The sequence below is a fragment of the Bombus pyrosoma genome, linkage group LG10 (genome assembly GCF_014825855.1).
Source record: "Bombus pyrosoma isolate SC7728 linkage group LG10, ASM1482585v1, whole genome shotgun sequence".
Lineage (NCBI taxonomy): Eukaryota > Metazoa > Arthropoda > Insecta > Hymenoptera > Apidae > Bombus > Bombus pyrosoma.
Window position 1 is genome coordinate 9,544,006 of NC_057779.1, and position 24,537 is coordinate 9,568,542.

At 44.1% G+C, this 24,537-nt stretch overlaps 1 protein-coding gene across 5 annotated transcripts in view; it reads right to left on the reverse strand.

The window, feature by feature from the left end:
* Nucleotides 1-4,909: 4,909 nt before the first annotated feature.
* LOC122571461 (frizzled-2-like) overlaps nucleotides 4,910-24,537 on the reverse strand; it is a 127,913-nt gene continuing 108,285 nt past the window's right edge. For all 5 annotated transcript variants that reach the window (XM_043735214.1, XM_043735212.1, XM_043735211.1 and 2 more), the window contains one exon: nucleotides 4,910-10,783. In XM_043735214.1, coding sequence (XP_043591149.1) covers nucleotides 8,513-10,735 — 2,223 coding nt within the window. In that variant the 5' untranslated portion in view covers nucleotides 10,736-10,783 and the 3' untranslated portion in view covers nucleotides 4,910-8,512. The remainder of the gene's footprint in view (nucleotides 10,784-24,537) is intronic.

Sequence of the window (24,537 nt, forward strand, 5' to 3'; positions counted from 1 at the left end):
ACACGCTTTGCCTTAAATCTACCTATTACGTATCATTTGATCAAGAATTGATGATAGTTTGTAACAAATTCAGATTTTATCGGACGTAGAAATTACGAATGTTATGTTCTAGAATTAATTCAGTATTTAACCATCACGTACTCACGTTATTGTTACACTCAAGTGATTGCCACTTAAACTAATTCATCAATAGCTATGTTATTCTACTTGAACAACGACAATTGACATTCCAACCATTGCGCTACTTAAATCACGAAATGTCCTTTATCTATCGCTCCAGAAACTATCAAACCAATCGTTTGTCCTGCCTAAAATCCTCGCTTGCTCGACATTATCCTCACACCCTCGAGAGCTCGGAAACCCCTTCGCATTTACTGAACATTCTCTCTGCTCGACTCATTTCCCAGAAGTGTCGACGAATCGCGAGAAGAGTAACAGAGATGAGGTTAATCGAGTCGCGCTCGCTTGGCCCGTTAATCCGTGGCCACAAATAATTAATGATCAGCTGCGTGTACGACGGGACACGCAGCTGTTGGCATGGCAAAAGAGGATTAACTGTACAAGGGAATCGAATTTGAATGGAGTCCAAGGCCTTCGAAAAGCCCTTGCTCCGCGGTCGTGCGCATTAATACGCGCCTCTTCGAAGCGATGCGCTCACGAGTGCAGGCGCAGTCGACGACCATCGGCGAACCCTCCTCGTGTACGCGAGTAAATTCGTCCAGGAATGATTTTAGGATGAATTAGAGCTAGCGTCGCGGCCGTTTATGGTCACCGGAACGACCCGTTTTATTGGCCGATAAACGGTTTCCGTTTTGACTTCCAGTTTAAAGGAACGTGCTTTGCATCACGATCAACCACAAAGTAGGAATTTTCGATTTCTTTTATGTACTTTTACTTTTCGCAGATTAAGCGAAAGTCCCGACTTTTAAAGATACGAAAAATGGAAGAAAGCTTTTTGCGCAGTTTTTGATTTATTTGCTTTTCATTTCAGTGACTTGTTTCCTTCCTTTTTATTCCTTCCCTCCCTCTTTCTGCCTTTTTCGATAAAACATAGCTGAGTATTGTGGGTCTGACGCTAGCTACAAAGCCATCAAAAATTGTTGCTAGAGCTCTGTTCGCACAAGGTTGTTCTATGCTAATTTTACCAGAAGCTTTTAAAAAGTTTCCACTATAATTGAAATAAATCGTATTATAGTGGGGAGAAGGAATGAAAATTAATTAATGTCGCCGATATCGAAGGAATTGAATAACGTCATGAATTCTGATAAAATATTCGAGGAGAGATACTAATTATCAAACATTTATAACCACTTGTTACATGATACACGTTATTTTTCGATCATAACGCCGTTCATCACGGAGCACGATTTTCTCGAAAACAAGATAGAGACGTGAATGCAACAGCTCGAACTCCGATTACACGTTATCGCAAGGCTCGTTAGATTTGCGCGTGTAGGCAATTTATGCGTATGAACGTTACCACACGACCATCCCTTATCGCGGTGTCAAGGGTCGTCCCAGCGTTGGGTTTGCCTCTCACGTTCATTTCAAGGGAGATTAATCGTTACCGCGACCATAATCTACTGCTGTATAAATTACCAACTCTACGTATTAAGATACAAGTGTGTAAATTGAATTTTCTTCTCATCAAATCCCGTACGTGTGCCATCGTCTTTCACAAACGACCAGACGTTCGTTTAATCGACTCTTGACACGGTCTAAACTGAGCATCTATTTCCTGTTAAAGACTTTAACGTTTATCTGGAAATTATTTTCTCAGGTATTTTAAATTTTCTCAAATCTAGTTCGCCTAAGGAGGTTTAAGACTTTAAATCACAAAAATTAAATCAAAGACGCGTATAAAGTTTCTATTATTTCAATCGTAATGATGTAACAACGTGGAATCATTATATCAGCGCAAGCTTAGAGAAAATGGGATTACCGTGCTAATCTAGATTTGGAGAATATGGACGTCGATGAGCGCATATATTCGGGGGGACAACGAGAAAACGGAAAACGGGAGACGGGAAACGCGTGCATGCCTCGATACGATCTAATGTTAGACAGTCTGGAACGTAAAGTTCCAGGTCCCTTCCAAGCCGCATGGAAAACGTTCGTTCTCGACAAACAGAAAGAGCGTCGTCGAATACCATTTCTACCCCCGTAAATTAGTTTTCTTAGGCGCAATTAGTCGTCGTCGATCACTGAGACAAGCGTTCGCTACCGATCAGAGAAACCTTTCGGCAAATCTGCTCGTAAATCGTTCTCAGGCCTCGTTCCTCCGGTAAATAATGGAGCACGAACGTCTATTTTCGTCGATGGTAGTTTTCGTCGACGTCATGTCGATTTCGTTAGATCGTCAAAGCTACAAGGGCATGTCTCTCGTACGTTCCTTCGGAACTTGAAGAATAACTGCTTCATGCACGTGACTGTACGAAACTTTTAAATTAAGAGTTATTGTCAAACGATGGATAAATTTCAGAAATTTACGACGAAGATCTTTTCCTGAGAAAAATGTATGTTGTGATTCCGACGTGCTTTGACTTCGTATCTCGTACGTCAAGAAATTAATCTCAATGATTCTGAGATATTTATTTGAAATGGAAAAAGATAACGAAACGAGAATTACGCGCTATATACGGAGTCAGGACATTTACGATCCATTCTAGAACATAGAAATTCTTTTTAGATTCCGAAAGCCTAAACATTTATATTAGAAGATAAATTCAGATAAATCAAGCTAGTAAGTATACGAGTCTCGTGTTCATTTTCTCAACAATGAATCATTGTTAGCGTGTGAATGCGATCGTTAATTCTAAATAGCTCTATAAGCATATAATCGAAAGATTCCGTTCGCTCTTGCAATTCTTTTATAGCATCGAATATTGAAACTTTCGCGTTACGTATTACTACGATATCAGTCAGAAGAACGAACTTGAAGATTAAACGATCCCAAAGTATCAACGCGGAGTAATATCAATTACCTAAAAGCAAGCACCAATTACTCGAATATTCCAAGCAAGTCAACAGCTCGGCCCAAGATGCCGCACATAAATTGCGCGAAGGCCATCAACAGCCAGCAAACAGCTTAACTAAATTACCCTGATCTGCAACTGGACGCGACAAACGCGACGCTCGGCTAATTAGGCAAAGGATAGCGCGGCGGTTGAACGTTCGGACGACACGCGAATTACCGACAAGATGGCGACGGTCGTGCGACAATCCTCGCCGTGGAAGGCGCATCGTGAGCTGCAATTAGGGAAATCAACGCAACGCGTGGTCAGTTAACTTAACGAGTGAATGACTAACGGAGATCCTTATCTTCCGTAGCAGGCAACGAGGGCGGTAAACGTCCGAGAGCTTGGTTAATACAGTTTGTTTATGGAGGCGATATTCAACAGCACCACCATAAATTCGACGACGCCGGGGGTTGTGTTTGCACCCGGTGCTGACTGACGTTGGCAATGACTCATGGAATAAGGGTGGCTTTGCTTAGGTTCCGGGTTAAACGGTGATTTTCACTGAGCCGATTCGTAACGACGTGTAAATAGTCGGACGTACTCCGTCTCTCGAGGACGGACGAAGCGGACCGTCTGCGTTTACATTAATTTCCAGCAGCCCGACTGGGATTTGAGGGTGTTATAAACAACGTGGCGTCTCCGCCGGAACTTTTGTCTCCAGACATATCCGTAGATTTCGAAGGATTCGCGGCTTATCCATGTGAATGGAAGCTCCTTTGAGAATACAAGTTTCCGATTCAAATCAATTCGCGCTTCGAAAGATATCGTACGCGTACAATTTTTAACTATTTATCGATCGAACTTGTGATTTCGTTCCGTTGGAATAAAATTCGCGATTATTTTATTATTGTTATCTACTTGAACGTTGAAATAGATGTAGCGGATTCAATATATGGACGATCGTTAGTAATTATTCTACATAATTCCGAACACGTTAAGGTATAGTCACTGAAAAACCTATAACGATACCTATAATAGTAGCATGTTAAATCAACGCATAAAGACGTATAATAGTAAACACGTAAATAAGTAACTTGTAGCAGGTAAAACTCACGATTCTCAGCAGCATCCTCATCAATATCAATGAGAAACTCCATTTCCCTCATTTTCATTCAAATACAAAGACCCTTATAACGTATAAAATAGAATAAGTACTTGAATATGTAGAAATGCAGTCCTAGAGTCAAATGAAAAATTCAAGCAACTTGAATAAACATCGACGTCGCAAATATAAATAAGTACGTAAAACTATCATTTGCGTTTGAATTCTTTCTATGGCGTCATCCGCTGGTCGGGTTACTTTGTTCCACTGCCAGACAGAAGAATGTAGCCACTTGTTCGAACCTCTTAAACAGGAGGGGCCTTTTTTGTTTTATACAAACTGAAGTGCGCGTCTCCGGAACCCCTGTTTATATTCAAGCATGATTTAAAGGACGAAATATTTACTCAACAAGATTTTACGTCAAATAATTATGACTCGAGTATCCTTTGGATCGAGATATAAGTATCTTCTAAAATTTTACTTTTAAAAAACGGTATGCTGAAGAAACAGAGCTTGTTTGCTTTGAATTAGTATCTATCTTGAGATGTCCAAAGATGAGAGAATTATTTTCGTTGTCCGTTCGCTGGCAAGTGGACTCAATCCTATTTCCTATACTCTCCGAGTTCTCTGTTTTAGTATATTTATAGATCACGTGCCTATTATTTTACGAAACGATACGAATTCTGTGGCAAACATGAATCGATCGATCGATCAACTTACCTGCCTTTCGCGTCGTAAGTGTAAATCCTTATTTATCAAGAAAATCACTGAAAGAGTAGGAGAAACGATAACGATCGAGAGGATCGAGGAAGACTCTCAGGTTGTACAAGCAATGAACGCAAAGAACTTAAATAATAATAAAGTATATTAAAAATCGTATACAATTTTGATTTCGATATATGTATATGTATAACGATATGGTCATCGGTCGTCGGTTACTCGTTAACTATGTACTATGGCAACGTAAAAACTTGTATAAAGATGGCGGTCGAGCGTAAAATCGGATCAGACAGAGGATCCACAGTATTTTCAGGAAAAAGAACATAAAAGCTGAACGAGGAAAACGTACTAAAGAAAAATAGAGGGAGACATGATTATTTTGAAATTCCATATGTACATATACTTCCCCTGTCACAGATATTTTTATACACATATAAAGAAAAGAAAAAACGACGGAAACAAGAAGAATGAGAAAATAAAGAAAGATCATACCTAATGAACCAACTCGATGGATGAAATTCCGGGACACATTCGTTACACACAGTATTTTCCATTTTATTGACAATCATCGTGACAAAAAGTGGCTTACAAATACTCGTTATAAACTCCTCCCTCTCGTTTTTTTTCTAACGTCGCGTTCGTTCTTTTCGTCGCATCAATCGTTCTGCCATCGCGATAGCAGCGCACTCTTTCTTTTCCGCCTGTCTCGTTCACCCGCCTTTTTTCCTCTCCGCCATCACCACTACCATCGTTCCATCTCGTCTCGTCATACTCTTTCTCACTCTTTCCCCCCGTCACTGGTCGTCCACGAACGCGACATTGTCCGTTTTCGCTCGTAACAGCTTGGCGTGATATGTGACACTAAAGGTTCTTTACTCTCACTACTTTACAACATTACACGTGTACGTTTTCGTTTGGCAGGGGTCCCCGTCCGGGATGCGATACGGGTCGTGTTATCTTTTTTGTTCTTTTACTTTTTAAGTTGCTTGAGGCAGTTATCGTTTTTCAGTCCGTTTATTTCTTTCCCTTTCGCCCGTCGTTTCTTATACCTTTCCCCCGTTTCCTTCCCGCGTGCATTCCCACCTGCTTCACTCGCAAGACATCTCGCGGGTCGATCGCGAAATTTTCACAGACCAGAAACACCAGCAGCGGCCAGTGACAATGGAAAAACTACATAACCAAGGTTTTTCTCTTTCTCGGTGTTTTCTCGTTCTCTTCGTTTTCCGTGACGTTAAAGGAATTTCTAATCTCACGATTGCACGCGATCCGTCTTCCGAAATGTCTTGCGAAAGGAGCAACGATAAAAAATACACTTTCGAGAATCGTACTTTTCCTTCTAGTCCTCCCCTTTTCTCCTCCAATGATTAGAGAAATTGTGAGATGTCGACATCGCGTCGCAGAAGCACGCGCGTCCTCGTGTCAAGGTCCCGCACATACTTTTACGATCATATATGTATATGTATATATATATATTTATATGTATACATACATATACATGCATTTATAATGTATCTATAATATATATATATATATTTACGTACTTAACCATTTATTCGTTTATCCGATTTCGCACTCTGTCAACAGCTACTTGCCTATTGCGGACACAGAAGACACGTAAACGTGTATATGAATTGTCATTTTTTTTTCCATTTTACCTACGATTTAGTCTCGGGATATACAGAAGTTGTTCTTGTCCTCTTTTCTACGTGCGAGTATGTACGATAGTGTAGTGTATGTGTGTGTAGTATCAGTGGTATGGGTATATGTGCGTACGTGCACAACTCCCTAAATCTCTAACTATCAGAGACAGAAAGCCATGCGAGGTATAAAAAAACAAGTGTCATTTGGAATCGTGTTACCTCTGCCATCTTTTCCCTTGCGATCTACGTTCAAGACGCGTGTGTATGTATATATATCATATACATACATACATACATACATATATATATATATATAAAACGGTAAAGGTTGAGGGGGGCTTCGTTCGGCGGAAAAAAAGACACGTTTGACACCCGAAATTATGTTTTAACGTATGTGTACATACCGTAAGCACACGTTTTTATTTTCTTCCTCGACGCATTCACGATGCGATTGACGCGTTCCTTCGCCCGCGGCAAGACTAGCGGCTCTTTCGAAGCTTCTTTTTATGATATACCCACTGTTATTTGATATCAATCACTCATTGCACCAACAATTTGACACGAGTTCTTTTTCTTTCCTTTTTTTTTTTACGCCGTGTCAACGATCGATCCACCTTCGAAAGATTGGAAATGGATTTCATAGCTCCACGGACTACACGGTTACACAAATGCGTAAAAAGGAACGCGTAATCATCGCGACTGCGCATGCTCGCGCCTGTACATTCGTATATCTCGTGTCGACCGATAAATCGTTTTTTGATGATCGTTTCCTTTCCATTTCTCCTTTATATATTTACAGCGTTTTATCTAACACCTAAGAATAATATTTACAGTTACCTTCGTTCTTCGCATTCTTCTCCTCTCTCTATACGTTTCCGCTATACACTTGCTCGTCGTACTTCATACGATCGACGACGGTGAGCCTGTATTCGTGGCTACGAGTACTTTCATTGGTCGAGGATGATCGAATCGATCCTTCCCTGTCTTATACGTTCGCTTCGATTGTTTCGACTAGCGACTAAAATCGTATGAAATTATAAAAACACGCGCTTTGGAATGCCGGACCACCGCCGTAACCCTTAAGTAACGACATCTATAGAAAGTTTGTGTTGTACACCTATACTTCTGTTATGGCTAGGTTAGATAAATAGACGAGACGATACACGTTAGACGGACATGCGGACTGTACGAGTTCCGCTACGGTATATAAGTAAGAAAGATTACAGATAGATACGAATAAGAGACAATTCTCTGTCATACTATCCCATTCGCGTCATATCTCACTCATACGTTACTCTACATCCGATCCACGCACTGTCATCACAATCTCACTACACCGACCGGTCTCGAGCGCCATTTTTAAAGTGTCGCCCTCTGGAACGATCGTTTCGAGGATCCGTACCATCGTTGCCGCGCTTCTATTCGAATAGCGTTCGCGATACCTGTTTCTTCACTAATTATCAGAATTTCACCGCTAAATTCTCCGAAATGGTTACAGAGTTAATCGTTAACCTACACATGTAACACGGGATTAAAAGTGACGTAGAAAGAAGTAGAAAGGAGTAGAAAAAATGAAGGCGACCCGAGACCAGCGGGAAAGACACGTACGGGCTAATACGTATATTCGGTAATCGAGAAGCACCGTCGCGAGTCGTCGACGCTGTTCGACGCGCGTCGCAAAATGCCACACGCCGGCGGTACCGAGAAACGCACACACCGTCGACCCTCTTTTCTCCTTTTCTTTCGAGCCTCGTCTCAGCGTTGAAACGACGACGACCAACTTGCTATCGGAAATCGATTCATACTTCGGTGGCCTGAGTATACGAGGGTGCGAGCCCGTGTGCCGGCGTGAGGGGGCCCGTGGTTGACGCCAACGACCTCCTCGAATATATAGTAGCCGCCGAGTGTGGCGTGTGTGGCGCCGTGTGTGGCGCCGTGTGCGGCGTATGCCTGCGCGAGGCCGAGGCGAAGGGCTAAATGGGCCCGTAGTTACTAAGGGCGGAAGGCCTCTCCTGTTGCACCGATTGCTGCTGTTGTTGCTGCTGGTCGCAGCCCGCGGTGTTCATGTCGCCCCCCGCCGACTGGTGACGTCATACGTGCGACAGAGGAGGTTGTTTGAGGACGTGATGATGGAGATGGTGTTGGGACGCGCTTGCCACGCTGCCAGGTGGAAGTAGTGCGCTTCCAGGGCCAGGTGCCGGTGGATACGGCACTCCGACACGTCCTACGACGCCCTTGATGCTGGTGCTGCCGATTCCTCCGCTGACGCCAGTCACGCCTGCTACCATACCGGCGCCACCGCCTCCGTGACCGCCTCCGCCGCTTCCGCCGCTGAACAAGCGCCTCCACAGACGTTTCCACGAGTCGACGGTTTTGCCGCTCCAGATCCATACGCCTGACGTGATGCCTACCGCGAGCGCCATAAAGTACTTGAGCATCAGGACGGAGTAGAGAGGCCTTGCCCTTGGTCGACACGGGCAAGCCAACGAATCGAGCCACTCGTTTCTTAACGACGTTTCGTACATGTGACAGGCCAACACTACTCCGGCTGGTAGCGTGTATAGAACGCTGAACACGCCGATTCGTATCATCAGTTTCTCCAGTTTGTCCGCTTTCGCCCCTGGTTGTCGCTTTATCACCGATCGAATTCTGAACAGGCTTACGAAACCCGCCAGAAGGAAGCTGGTCCCCAGTAGAAGGTACACGAATAACGGTACCAGGATGAAGGATCTTATTCCATCCGGAGCTACCGTGCAGACTCCTGCTACTGGATCCCCTGCTACTCCCCCCGCTAGATACGCCGAGAAAGTCTGAACCGCGGGTGCCAGCCAAGCTGCTAGATGGAAGTACTGGGAGTACGAGGCTATAGCTTCGTTGCCCCATTTCAGTCCGGCCGCGAGGAACCACGTGAACGCGAGGATCACCCACCAGACCGAGGACGCCATGCCGAAGAAGTAGATCATCAGGAAGACGGCTACGCAAGCTTCCGGACCCTGTGCCCTCGACTTCAACGCTGGCCCGTCGCAGGCTATCTCCTCGTGGCCGAACACGCTTCTCGATAGATAACCTATCGATACGGCGAAGTAGCAGGCTGACAGGAACACTATCGGTCTCTCAGGATACTTGAAGCGCTGGGTGTCGATCAGAAACGTGGTGACGGTCACGAGCGTGCTTGCGGCGCACAGGCCGCTCCACAGAGCCAGCCACACGGCCGCGAACCCTCGCTCTTCGGGGGTGAGAAACGCCCCGTGGCACGGGAGAGCGCAGTTCGGTACTCCGGCAATGTCCTGAATGATGCTCCTGCCGATGCTTATCGGTGGCGCCGGTATGACTCCACTTACGGCCATGCCTGCCAGTCCAGCCCCGTTGCCGATGTTGCCGGTGCTGCTGCCGCTTATCGGTCCCGGAATGACCGTGCCCCCCGCCCCCAGGGGTACGAGGGGTGCCCTGCACCGGCACACGCAGTCCCTCGCCCTTTCCCCCGGGGGATGCTGGCAGTTTTTTTGATTTTTGCCTGGCTTGCACCGCGGTGGCTGGGTCGTCTTCGACGGCCTGGTTGGGCGTGGTGGCGCTGCTGCTGGTAAGGGGGCGCTACTCGCGGCTCCTCCGTTTCCGGATCCATATCCGGTACTGCTAGTACGATTGTCTTGTTCCATACACAAGTTCTCCGGGTCACCATGGGCTGGCAATCTTTCACAGGCCATTCTCTCTGGCCAGGAGAATCCATACTGTTGCATCAACGGTGCGCAACCAGCCCGTGCTCTTTCACAAACGCTTCTACAAGCTGGAAGAGGTTTAGTGTACTCGGGCAAGCATATCGGGGTATACATCGAACAGAGGAAGAATTTCAAATCTGGCGAACATTTGATTTCGACCAATGGCCAGAATTGGTGCACCTCTAAGCCAGCCTCCTCTTGGTTGTCGTGATTCAATTCGTTCGGCATGGCCGTTAGATTGTAACCGATACCACGACACATTGGGATCGTGATCTCTTCGCATCGACCGTTTCCGTTAACAGCTCCACCGCCTAAAGACGAGTGTCCAACGCCGCTACTTCCACCTCCAACCACGCTGTTACCAGAGCCAACCATGCTACCGGAAGCCGAGCCACTGCCAGGCACGACGCCCACCATCGACGACGACGAGGCAGAAGAAGAGGAGGACGAAGAACCGCTCGATACCGAGCCCACGTTGCTCACTGGACTGATTGCTGATTCTAATCGCACGTTTGGTAATACTGCCAGCAGCAGCAATGGTAACAGGGACGCCATCGTTCGGCTTGGAAGCAGCTTCGTCCGTCGAACGAGTCCCATTTTCCAACGTCGCTTGCTTTACTCCTGCGTGGATCGCATCACTCCGGCCTGAAGCACAAAATATTATAACGTTTTTCAAATGCTTATGAATATCGCGTAGTTCAAGTCGTATCAACCTACTCGGAATTCATTTACGTGAAATTTATTTTTTGACTGCTTGGTCATTAACGAGTAAAGCACCGGTTCGTTCGGTTAACATACGCCATGAAAGAAACACGAGACCATTGCGGAATAATTCGTGCAATTTTTCATGTTGTCTCGCGTTTTAGCACGTTTCTCGTTAATGCGTGTGTCACTGGTGCTGGCCAAACACAAAGTGTTTCAGCTGGCGCATACAATGTATGCGTATCAATTAGGTTAATGGATGGACGTTAACGCTCTGGTATCTTTCAATTTCGCTGCAATCGTGTTTCGTGGAATACTGCTTTTGTTGCCCAATTCATGATCGGAACTGGAGCGTACTGATAAACTACCCGGTGTACTTTAAAATAATATAAAGTTATTTAGCCAGTGGATTTTAACAGAGCATAGAAAAACGCGAAAAACAGAGAAATTTATTCAATTTATTAAAATTAGAACGAATCAGACGAGCATAATGACGATCAATTTTCCGGCATGCTTGAAAGACTTTGGAAGAAACAAAGACAAGATTTAAATAATCGTTGTTATTATATTATAACTATCATTAATTATCCTATATGGTAATTACATACCGTATCTAATAAATGTATGCTGAAATAAATAAATTTTAATCGGTCCTTAATTAAATAAAATGAAAAACGCCATAAACCACTATCTTCGCCGCTCATCGTCCTCCATACGTTTTCGTTCGAACAGGATGGAACAAAAACGTGTTCAATCTCAGAGGCCCTTACGGTGGTCCTAATTAAACCCGGGAACGAAATGGTTCTCGCCAATGGAAAAAAAGACATCGGCCAGAGTTGTAGCTAGCATAAGATTATATAACGCGAACGGTTGGAGGCGATCAACCGGCCGGTGCTCGTATTTGCATAACCACCCGCCGAATCTCGATTCGTTCGTTAAGAGGCTGCCGAAAGACGCGACCGTCTGCGACCGTCTGCGACCCTAACGAACACGAAGGGCGCGGGGTTTAGGTGGCTGCCGCATAAATCAACGTCCGACGAGGCTAGATCCTTCGCTAGAGATTCCAAGGCAAAGGGTATACACACTCACACAAGCTTCTATACGCTATGCGAGAAAGGAACGGAACTCTCGATTGGCACGCCATGCGCGTCTCTCTGGATATCTCTCGCCGAGGAAACAGAAAAAGAAACACGATGAAGAAGAAGGTGGAATTGGAAGGTGGAATAGGGCAAAGGAACGCGTGGAAGCGGAGCAGGCACGACGTGACGAGCGAATACGACGAGAGCAGAAAGGTTAACGTGCAATGGAGGGAGCATGAGCCACGGGACGACGACAGTCGGTGGATCTTATAATAGTCGAGCCGCGGAAAACACGTGACCGGAGCGAAATGTTATTGTAGGAGGCGGTGTTAGTTTTACCGTTTGTTAACTGCTAGCACCCCGAGACGCACGCGTTCCCCGAGCTATTTATACGATCTAAAACCCGCCACTGTGTTGCATCTTCGCGAGAACGACTAACTTCTGCCCCTCTCTCCTCGTCTCCTACGAGGCTACGTGTGTGGCTCGTGCCGGAACGGAGATTGACGCGTGCAAGGAAAGGATCAGGGAAACGATCCTGAGCGACGTAGACTCGCCGCATCGGCAGATGGAAGGATTGAGAGAGAACGGAGTTAAGCTGACTTCACACAGAAATATACAGTACCGCTTATAAGAATCGATTCAACGATGCAAGTAGAAATTAATATTGAGAATCTAATATCAATATAGCGTCGTACTTTTGTAACGAAATTAAGAAGCTGAATAAAAAATCGAGTCGATCGGTTTAACTTTCGAGAGGCTCGCGTTCCTACTGTTCTAACATTCTTCTGTCGTTGGACGCGTATTCGAACGAGTACGTTCGTGTGAAATTAGCCTAAGAAAGCGTTACGGTGAGTCAAATCGTGTGGCTGTCTAGCCGAGACGGATGTGTATTTTCCTCTCTTGCCTGGCTTCCGGTTCAGAGCCAGGTCTAAGCCATCCAGAGAGCCTGTATTCGACGTTTTGCGGTATTAAGCCGTTCATTCGTCGTGAACAATGGTATTCAAACGAAATGCTGCGTCGAGAGACCGGAACGAACCGGGAGGATCGAGGATCCTTAAAAAGCTTCAGTCTGTAAAAGTTGCAAATATGCAAGTGGCCAACCTCGTCGATCGTCGTCGTCTCGGAGTCGAACACTCGCGAAACTCGTGCATCCAGCGTTGGTTTTAACAAAGAAGGAACGTATAAAAAGCGTCTCTATCCCGCAGAAGCTCTGTACTCAAACACGAGAAAGGTCAATCGGCTGGCACGTGAATTCGATATTCATGGCATTCAGCATGCAGGTTCGTAACGTCTGAATGGCCGAGTTCGATCGGTCTCTTGCGATCGGTCTTCGCGTTCGACAGCACCTTTTTTCGTTTCAGCCACCCTATGTCGTGCCTCTCTGATATTTGAAAGTACGTGACTCATGCGAGTGGAACCCACGCCCGCTAAAGACACCCCTTGAATTTAAGGGGGAGCATGTGAACGTGCACCTTCGGATTAATCGACACGCGGTGGATAACGGGGCTACAATTTTTCTTCCATGTCGACGCTTTTATACTACGTAAGTTTAGACGAACGATGACGATTAGTTCGATATGACTTTAAAACTCTTGAGACCAGTCGTACCCGTGTGTATTCTCAATGAAAATTCATCGACTAGCCTTGTCATCCAAATATTCAAATTTCCTTACAATATCTTTTTTCCAATTCTCAAGATTGAAATATCTAGAATATTAAGAGAAGAAGACAGGAATAATAAATAACCGCGACACCTGCAACCTTCTTCCAATCTGAACCGACATCGAATCGAAAGGGTCATCGAACATTTCCAAGGAGCGACAAGCTGATCGATTAGTCGCTCTCGTATCATTCAGCCCTCCCACTCATCGCGTCTCACAAAGCAATTAAAATCAACGAACCTGCCTCCAATACATCTTTCAGAGTCCAACGTAAAACAGGGGACAGGAGGAGAACGTGCACGCCTTTTCGATTATTAATCCACGTGGCCTCGCCGTCGTAATTCATCCAGCCAAACGAATCCCACTCGTTCGCTCGCGCGAGCGCCTTATAGCGGAACACGGTCACGCGCGATTCGACCGATCGATCGTTAATCGTCGAAGAACAACGTGCGGCGCTTATTGACGCGTCAGAGAGGCCTGGCCCACGACCGGGAAATTATCGCGTTCGAAAACGCGATACTCCGTGCTTCATCGCCGCGGGAACAAGCTATCGCTTATTATTCCGAGCTCACCTTCGCGCTCCTTCCCTCTACGTGACCATCGTACACCGCCATTCACCATCTTGTCTTATGGAATACGGCGTGTTCGTGATGAAGATGATGCTTTCCCTCGCCCATTCGCGCTATAATTTCCCATTAAGGTACATTTTCGCGGGATACTTTGGACGTTCGAGAAGGGCAGAGGATGGTGGATCGTGTCGGGTAATGAATCAGTTTTAAAGGCCTCGCCCTTGCCAGGAATACGGCTCGGCCCCGCTGCCGGCGTTGTTTGGCTTATGATTTACTCCTCTCGCATGCAAATCCTCCGTCACGTCCTTCCGTTTCTTTCTGGAGATGTGGGCGAAACGAGAATACTCGCCAGGAAATTTTTCTTCCGACGTCTTGTGATTGCGAAGGGGCGTTCTTTATTTAAGGGGTTGTGGCCCGCTTGGTGGATTCTCGTTTTATTCCAATTTTTTTGCGGATTTGCTTTATCAAGAGATAAGCTCCTTCGATTCAGACGCTTTTATGGCCGCGATAGTAATTATTAAGTAAAGGAATTATTGGTTTCAAGTAAATCATGATCTGAATTCGACTTATTCGAGCAATTCCGTTGACACGATCGACGACTTTCAGTTTCTACGTATTTCAGTCAACAGGCTAACGAACAACGTTTGGAACAAATATTATCATCCGAAGTAAAGACATTTCTGATAATGCAAGTCCAGCAGAAGTGGTATTTTAATAGCAACAAATGTTCAGTATATACATGTATTATTCATACTTTGTTCCGATTTATTTACCAGCTTCTTATTTATATATATATTCGTGCTCAAGTACATATTGAAGCATCAAGATATTAAGTATATTTGATTGACAGTTGCATTTCAATGTAAATGGTTCAAGTACCTTCATTACGTTATGAATACAAAAAAGATAAAAGTGTTGGTATAAATTCCAAGCCACGAGCGATTTTTTAAAGCTGTTGATAGATCACGTACGAAAACAAACGTCGGCAGAACGTTACGTAAAAAGAAGAGGGCCCGACCAATTGGATTTCTGAGCAGGGATTCGAACTCGAATTTTTCTTTCGCCCGTGCCTGACTGCTTTAACCAATTAAGCTGTCCAGCCTGTCAACAGATCCTTTCCCCGTGAGTCACACGCTCATAACGGCCTGATAAATGCGGGCGTCCTTGCTCACGTACGAAATTAAGATTTAAAAACTAATAAAAAACACATCAAATTTAAGATCAACCTTTCTATTACCAATTAGAAATACTCGTCCACGACAATGGTAGTGAAAATTCATTTTATGATTATGAGAAACGTTATACTCCGTTAAGTTTTGCCACTGTTCTACGCATATTCGCTGTTATTCCCAGCGAAACAATGAGAACCACAGCGATAATTTTGTATGGTAATTATGGTAAACGTTCGGATACCAGCTATTATTCCAGGAATAATGAGTTGATTGATGAATAGTTTTAGATTCGCGTGCAACACTGGGGATCGGGTAATTATCATTATCATCGGTACTTCATCAATGTCTAATTTCTACTGGATTTCCATCTATATTAGGATTGGAATACAGAGATTGAATATTATCGGAATTTCCGAATGACGTTATCTTCCTCCATCGGAGACAGCCTATTATACCTATGTTGCGCTGATTAAAGAGATATCGTGCCTTTCGTAATTCGATTCATCGTGATAAAAGAATCGGACATTGCAACTTCAAACGAATGAAAAGTATGTCATTATAGTGGCCGTGAGAGAACTTTGCAAACAGCGATAAATACGTGTCTGCTTTTAACCCTCGTCCGTTTTCCGCCTGACAATCTGACAGGTTGCGATAAATATAAAAAGACAGGCTACATCTTACATTATTCCGGAATAATGCGAATAATGTTATTTCAGAATGCACAACAAACGTTCATTCTTCTACTACTTACTTACTTACTCTCTTTCTCCAACAACTTTTAAATTCCCTTCTTTTCCGATTTCTTACATTTCATCAAATAGCTATAAAGAGCAAAAGATATTTTTCTCACTTTATACAATGCAATTCAAGTCGCAAAGAAAATTGTCTCATCGTTGCGTTAATTCGCCATTAAGGAACAATCACCGAGCGAATTAACGAGACATGGTTGAGATTCGAAGGATCTGGGAAACATTTAGAAACGACGAATAAAACTATATACACTTTTTTAAACCTGGATAATTCGCTACATCGAAGACGCGAAAGCAGATATCTGAACTGAACGTCAACCACGCCGTAACAACTGCGTTCGTCCCACAACGAACACTTTCAGTTGAAAGCATGACGCAGCAAAAAGGGGGTCCTTCCCTCCATCTTGTCAAAATACCGTCACTCCGGATAACAAACCGTAATTGAAACTAAATTCCATTGCACACAAGGTACAGGCGACGTGCGTCGAACGCCATCAAGAGATCCTTCGTGGAGCGCGCGTGTTCGCTCGAGCGAATCAAGGAGGCATCAAAGCTAAATGAGAAATCATCCCGGGACACGGAGCTGGTCGATTCGTCTCGGGGGCATCGCGTTTTCTCTCGATGGTCGCCTCGCGGAGGGGTTTCTCTGATCGGCGCGCGAGAAGCGGCCAATTTGTCGACGCCAGGTGATCATAACTCACGGCGAACGAGCCTGCACTCGACGAGGACGCGGCAGGAAATCGCGTGAAAAGGCTCCAGGCTCGAGTTCACTCGCCTCCGTGGTCTTTGGTCTCTACAACGCGTAGTCGTTGAGAAACTTTTCATTTTGTTGTGCGCTAACTTAGAAAATAAAACAAAGGTCTTTGGAAACAAGAATAAGTCTTTTATTCGAGAGAAGAACGAAGTCGAAGGTACGCCGAACCATCCACAGGCTCTAGAAAAACATTCTAAACGATGGAAAATCTTTGTCGGAATGAATGTGATTCTATTTGGGAGAAGAATTCTAAGTAAGAGTCCAAGCGAACTTGAAAGTACGCTGAACTAATCTAATCTAGTCTAGTTTAATTCCTAATTTCTATCGCGATAAAAATTGCGATAGAAAATAAATCGACTCGCGATTGACTCAAAAAGCATAGCAGGGTTAATCGTTCGTAGTCGCGTTTTCTTTTTCGATGGCGAAATATACGAGATACATTACGTCTGTGTTCCTTGCAACAATTATCGCGCAAGCATAAATTAAACTTATAAACTAGTCTTCCATTTAGAGACAAGCCTATTATGTAGTTCATTTCAACAAAACGTAGGCTTGCGTCAACCTCGCGACAAGGAACGTGGAAATCGCGTATACCGAGCTTTTCAATTTCCTCGATTCGCTACTTACAAGGGCGATAGAGTCCGCTTTCTACGGACCGCTAAATACAGCAGGCGGAATAATAACGCGTCGAAACTCCATTACGATTTCAAAGGGGGCTCGAGGCAGACAGCGGCGCGCGCGAAAGGATTAACAAGTTTGTTTCAGCGCGCAGACATTTAGCGCGCCGATATATAGCCCCTTCTCTCTCCATGTAGCTAGCTCCCATGCACGGGCTTCAATTATTAACATTCCGCGTCGAACCCGTTCCAAGCGCGCGTATTCAGCCTGTCCCGCGGCGCAGCTCGCGTTTACTCGTTCGCTGGCTCGCGTCTAGCCCCGCAATAAGATGAACGAACAGAAGAGAGACGCTACCACAGACCGCGAGAACGGGACTGCGGGCGATTTCGTTGTTCGTGTGTCCCAGTTGCCGCCCTCCCCGAACCGTTCTCTCCCGCTTGAATTCATGATTAATGCGTGTGACGCGCGATTTGATATAAAACCTGACACCGCGCGCCGTCAGTTTTGCCAACTAACGAGCGCGTCGCGCGAGCACCTTATCCATACCTCGCCATAAATCAAAGCGATCGCGCGGAGATTTATGCATCTTTCGGGGCCGTAGGATTTCTTCTTTCGGCCTGTGTGGGTCCCCCCCGAGTCTTGTGGTTCTCGTTTCACGAACAAAGAGACGCGTTTCTGGGATTGCGTATCTTTGATGTATGGCTGTTACCTTTGACCGGGGGCTCGTGACGAAATTGTTGCAGGAGTGTTCATCGAGCCGAGATTTCTCCTGTTCTTTATGATGATTTCTGGCCTTTTCGTTTAATTGAAATTCTACGTGTCGGTAGGTTTGTTTTTCGTAAGATTTATAAGAAGCTTGCGTTACAGAGTTGGATGATGCCTGGAGATTTCTCGAGATCTCTGAGATCTCTGAGAATGCCCAGCTTAATTCCTGTTGAATGTCACTGCCTTTAAGAAAACTCTACATCTGGTCTTTTTAGCTTTCTAAAGCATCGAAGCCATCGACAGCGCATAGACAAAAGACTGCGACGAAGGCAGGCCATAAACAGTCGAAAGGCGACGTTGGCTTCAGGGTTTTTTCAGTTATAGAGTAACACTGCTAGCGTGCGGATCTGCACTAGCTCATATTATTATTTCAACTTTTGTATCTTTTTCACTTCCGTATTTCAAATATATTTTCTACCTTATAATTTATCCACGCGTCTCTCTCATTATACATCTAATAACCTCAACAATTCCATTCTAATCTCTTCACTGTTATAGGCTTTCGAGAAATCTGACAAAATTCTCTGACACTTTCCACGATGTCTGTTTAACAGAAGATAAGAATGGCTTGGAAGGAAACGCAAGAATTAACTTTTACTCGATCGATCGAAACTATGACAAATTTATCGAACGATTCGTATTTCTCGTTGTTATCGCGTCTTTGCTTTAATTTCCTGCATCGATAGTTTAATGGTTTCATTTTGCAACGTCCAATAACTCAGTACACTCAGTAGTAGATATCCCGCACTCGTAAAACAGAAAGTTACTCGTTAAAAATTACTATTCATTCTGCGTGGCAAAATTCTTGTTTACCACGTTCGAAAGATCGACAAGCAGCCATATCGTACAATGCGTGAAATTAACGTTAAATTAGTACGCGTTCTTGAAAAACGTACGCCATGTGTCAATGAGACAAAACCTTAACGTTAAAATTTCGCAAGGCAAAGGTTCTATACACAAAGCTAGAACTTTTCAAATTGGTAGAGACAATGGAGGCAGAAAAATCCTTCGTGAAACTTTTTCGTACCGCGGAGCACAATTTCTGTTCTAACGACGTTAATTCACTCGGTTAATAAGCAGCCAAGCTATCTGAACGGCAGCACGGTGGAACGCCGACGAAACTCTTTCTATTTCGAACAATATTCGGCAAAACGAGCAAAACTCTAGACACCTGTTGCGACTCTAACCGGAAAATGAGCCACTTTTCCCCGGTAAAAATCCGCCCTCGCGACGAACAGTCGCCACTCCGCCGTCCGAGCTGCTGCAGAAAACAAAAATCCTCTGCCATTCGTTTAGGGCAACCTCTAACGAACCATTCGCGAATCCGCCGACTTCGTCCCATCTTGATACCAGTGAAATTCCATTTATGTGAACTGTAAAAACAAGACTCGGTGATCGATCGATTCGAGATCCATGTCATCCAACAAGGCTTGTGGAAATTTCATCGTAATGTACGAAAAGTAAATGGAAAAATTAATTTTTAGACAAATAATCGCATAGAACGCTACCAGGAGTATGTAAAATTTGAAAAGTATAACGCGGAATTACGTGGAGATATCTGAACTAATATTTCTGTCATTTAAACGAGAAGCATAAACGAATTGTCGCGATACAAGAGAATTCATTTCGACGAACAAATAGTTTCTGTGTTCCTACATAATTCACTAATTTTCTCCGTTGAAATTCAAACAGGTAATAGGAGTACGCGTGCAGATATGTAAATGGGGACTCGATTAACCGAAGTTCGCTCGATCGAACACCAACTGAAACGTTCCAACAAATGAACTTCGACTACATCCCGTTTGCTCGGAATTTTGTGTGGCTCGGGTTCGATTTATGGAGCAAAAAGGGTACGTCGTCGCGAGAATCGTATAATTCATCGCGAATAAACAACGAGAGGCGAAATACAGGGTCTCCCATAAACGGTGAAATTAATTCCTTCCGAGAAGCTCGATCGGGGGCAGCGGTGTTAATTATAGACGAAACATGCGCTCGACGTTCGATCCGTTCTCTCTGGACGGCGAGATCTTCGTTCCGATTGGTCAAGAGGAAACCTCGAGGCGGAATTTCAAATCGGCGTCCCGTCGCGCGACGCGTCGTTGCATGATGGATCGACAAGCGGAGAATAAAAATCGCCAAAGGAAACCGCCACGAGTTATAACAGCAACGAAAGTGACGAGCAACGTCTTGAGAAAGAGGGAAGAGGAGAGAAATCGTGAAACACGAGTGACCTACGGGTTTCGTGGAAGCCACGAAAGAAGAATAAATTCTGTCGAATAAATTCTATTCGCGCCCCGCGACGGCTCTTCTTCGTCCCCCTTCCCCCACTCTTTTTCCTTTTTCTATGCACGTCGACGTTTTAGCATAAATTATCCTGTTACCACGGGAGGTCTGTCGCGAGGTTGCTCCTTTCTCGATAGGGAAAATATTTGCGAGCGTGGGGAAGCGTATCCGGCGACAGAGTGACGCTCGTTTTATTTCGCGCTTACCCGGGGCTCGTCTCTCTCTTTTGCGTCTCCCCTTTCTCTCTTGCTATTTTGACTCTCTCCCTCTCTCTCTCTCTCTCCCCTCTTTTTTACTTTTTTCTTCTTCTTCGCTTTACTTTTTAGTTTCTTTTTTGTTTTTTTTCGTTCTCCGATTCTTGTCCTTTGATATTTCGTTTTCTTATGGAGTCGTTTCGATTCCAAGTAGACGCGGGGAGACCTTGACAATCTCTCGCGAAAATATACGAGCGAAGATATTTTTTTCGCGCCAAGAGAGTGGAGAAAAGATCGTAAAAATCCGAGGTACGATAAGAATTTGAAGGCCGTTTCCTGGGGCGGGATATGTCCCTTCTTGAAATTCAAGGGTATTCCCGCCGCCGCGAGAGGGCAAATTGTTGGCGCGTTTTTCGAACACGGGATGGTTGGTATCGAGACGTGCATTCTTCCGCGTATACCATAAAAAGCTTTTACGGACTTGTGCAAAGGGCAAAATTTAACTACGATATTTTTTCCTTAAAAGACACGAAATAACACTATTAATTTACGAAATTTTACACAGTTGTGAACGTATAGCAGGGAAGAAGACGTGAGATTACGATTCCTTTTCGTACTCAAAATATATTATCGTAGCTATACACAAGTTGAAGTGATTCTTTAAAATACAGCGTCGTTCTCAACTCGCATAATCTAAAAGAAGATTAAAGAACTTCCTGGAAAACATGTTTCTCGAGTTCCTTCTTTTGACCCACTCTATACGAGCTATAAACGGTACAAAGGTGCTACAACTTCAAAATTACATCTCAAGTCTTCCAAGTAAACGCTGGTTTGCGCTAGCATTTTATTGTACGTAATTTACATAAATTAGGATAAGACCTTGGAGTTGATTAAGAGTTTCTGGAATACCCGGAGGAGAATTCCGGGGATGGCGAGATGGTATCACGAAGATGTACCAAACTTTGCGTAGGTATATATCTCTATAAATCAATTCAAATTACTCGCAACATCCACAGGTACAGAAAGTCATCTTGTACGGATTTAAATGACGAAGCGTTAAAAATATAGCGAAGAGCAAAGGAAGTTAACAGACAGGTCTCTACTTTGAAACTCTACACCTCCACCTCGATATCACGTTTCGCGGTTAGGTTTCACGCTTTCCATATTAAAAATAACGACATTAATAAATTGTCGTGTCACATTGTAGAAGGCGTGCGAGTAACAGCGTTCGAAAAGATGTCTCGAAATAATATTCCAATAAATTCGCGTATATTATTCCGCGACATCGATACGTATGTGCTTTAGCTGCAGCTTGATCCACATCGGTGTCTTTAATCGGCAGACCGACGAATAAAAATTCATTCGAACAATGCGCGATTCTGCCACCTCTACCCATCTTCCTAATTTTCAATACATGAATTTTCATCTTTATACTTTACACGACTCTTTGGCATTTCTTTAGAGCTATTCGCCAATTCTCAATTTTTCGTTTCGTCGATTCATTTCATCGTCCGATTAATAATCGTTGATCCAAAATATTATTTGCGGCAAAAGAAAGAAATTCGTTAGTCGTAACAACGATTAAAGGTAACATTTATACAGCGTCTGTTTCTAGGACGAACAAAACAGAATCAGAATATTAAAAATATAAATTACTCACATTTTCCTAAACTTAAAAGTATCGTTCGTTTAATTCCACGGTTAATGAAATATCAGTTTCGTTTCATGCTTATTCTTGTAACAACAAATACAAATCATCTTACGAAAAGCAGCAATGAGACGACCGTCGTCATACTTCACCGATTAAATGACTTCAAGCCTTAACCAAAAAGCGAAAGAAATGTAGAAAGTTCTTGCAAGGCTAATCGCACGATTAATGGCAGCAATTAATTAAAATTATGCCCGCTTGTTTCGTAGCGATCGATCGGATGAGAAGCACTGACGAGTCGATGCGGACAAACGGCAGGTAAAATATATCTGCTGTCGCTCGAAACATTTTGCACGGGACGAAGATATACGTCGAACGACTGAATATGTACAACGTTACGAGAGAGAACTCGCTAAAGAAACCAGAATTTTATACGTGTGCGCACTCGATGAAAAATCGTCACGGCGTTTCTTCGTCGCGTCGGTCGATTCTTCCAAGACGTCCAATCTCCACGGAAGTCGATCTCATCGCCGATTCCCTTCGATTCTTCGCAATGACGCGATTACAGCGAATAGTGATTTATCGGTAGGTTACTTCTGGTACTGCGTTGTGCAACGAAAATCAAGTGCCACGTTTCGCCTGGATTTTATTTCATTTGACGTTTTCTTTTATATCAAGTTGCCGTTTTATTGAATCGCTTTCGTTTTCGATCAAAAGATTAAAACGATTGAAAGACTAACAAATAAACAATTTCTAACAAATAAGGGTCGTTCAAAAATCGAGCATTAGTGTTAGCTAATAAATTATATCAAATTCTCTTGTCCGACTCTACATTGCGCGAAATTCTATGATTATTTTTTCACGAAGGGTATATTCTATTCCATATTCTATTTAAAAATTCAAAGATGCGCTTAAATTTCATATAGTCTACGCTCCAGTTCCAACAAATTTTTCTTCAATAGATAAAAATAAAAGTAATTCGTGTTTTTCCAACTTGTTGCACGTCCAACTTCAAAAGAGAAATTGAACTTTATCTACAAAATGTACGGTACGCAAACAGAACGGATAAACTCGCTACGTTGTCCCCATAAAACGTCCCGTGGAAGCGCGTCGCGAGTCGCGCGACACACGGCCGCTATTTAAGCGGTCATTAACGCGATTCGTGTAAACACAAATCACGATCCGCGTTAATAACCGGATGTCCCAGCATTAATTAACGCCGCTGGCAGCCGTGACACGGCGCGACGGGAAAGTGCCCCGTAAATTCGAATTAAACTCATCCGCAACGCGCGATCGGCATGTACGAAGCCCAAATCCCAAATTAAATATCGGATCGTAACGAATCGCGCCACAGATTCTTACCAATGGACCGCCCGTTAATTTCCCTTCCGTGCAATGGAAAACCACGATCAACGGACCACGGTTTCCATCGATACGCTGTTTGCGTAATTCTCGCGCGCGTTGCGTACGACTTTCGCTAAAAAGAAGCGAACCGAATCGAAATCGAAGCGATCGAGGCGCGATACGCGATCGAACGAGCTGCATCGGCGAGATCGATGAACCGGCTGGCAACGCGTTTCCGGTCGAGCTGTCTGTTCCATGAATTCTACGCGGTATCGTCCATTCATCGACGAGGCGGATCGCGATTAAAATGGCAATCGAAACGCGAGCATCGGCCGATCGCATCAGGAAATTTGAAGGTACGCACCCTTCAAAGCCAACGAAAATGTGCTCTATGCGCGGCTTACGGGCCTGTAAAATTTTTTTCTCCTCTTGTATCCTACTGATCGCTGCCAGCCGTTGCTAATAGGGATCGCGAGTTAGTAATTTCTCTTGTCTCGAGATCTACGGATACGTTCTGGCTGGAAATTTGACCGTTATGTATTCGATAAGAATGCTAATTCTGGCTGATTAAAACCGTGCACGGTGGTGATGTGGATATATCGATGTCATCATCAATGTGGTAAATTTTTTGAAGAATACCGATAAGGGAGACCGTACATGGACGGTGATATTTCGATATAGGATGACATAACCGTCGAAGACTATATACCAAATATTTTGATTTTACGATTAACGTGCATATGCTCTTCTCGGAAAGATTAGAGATATTCACTTTTAGCCAGATAGAAATACGATTAAATATACTTGTTTGTTTTTTCTATTAACAGATACGGTACGATCTATCCTTGGAATCTTAGTAGG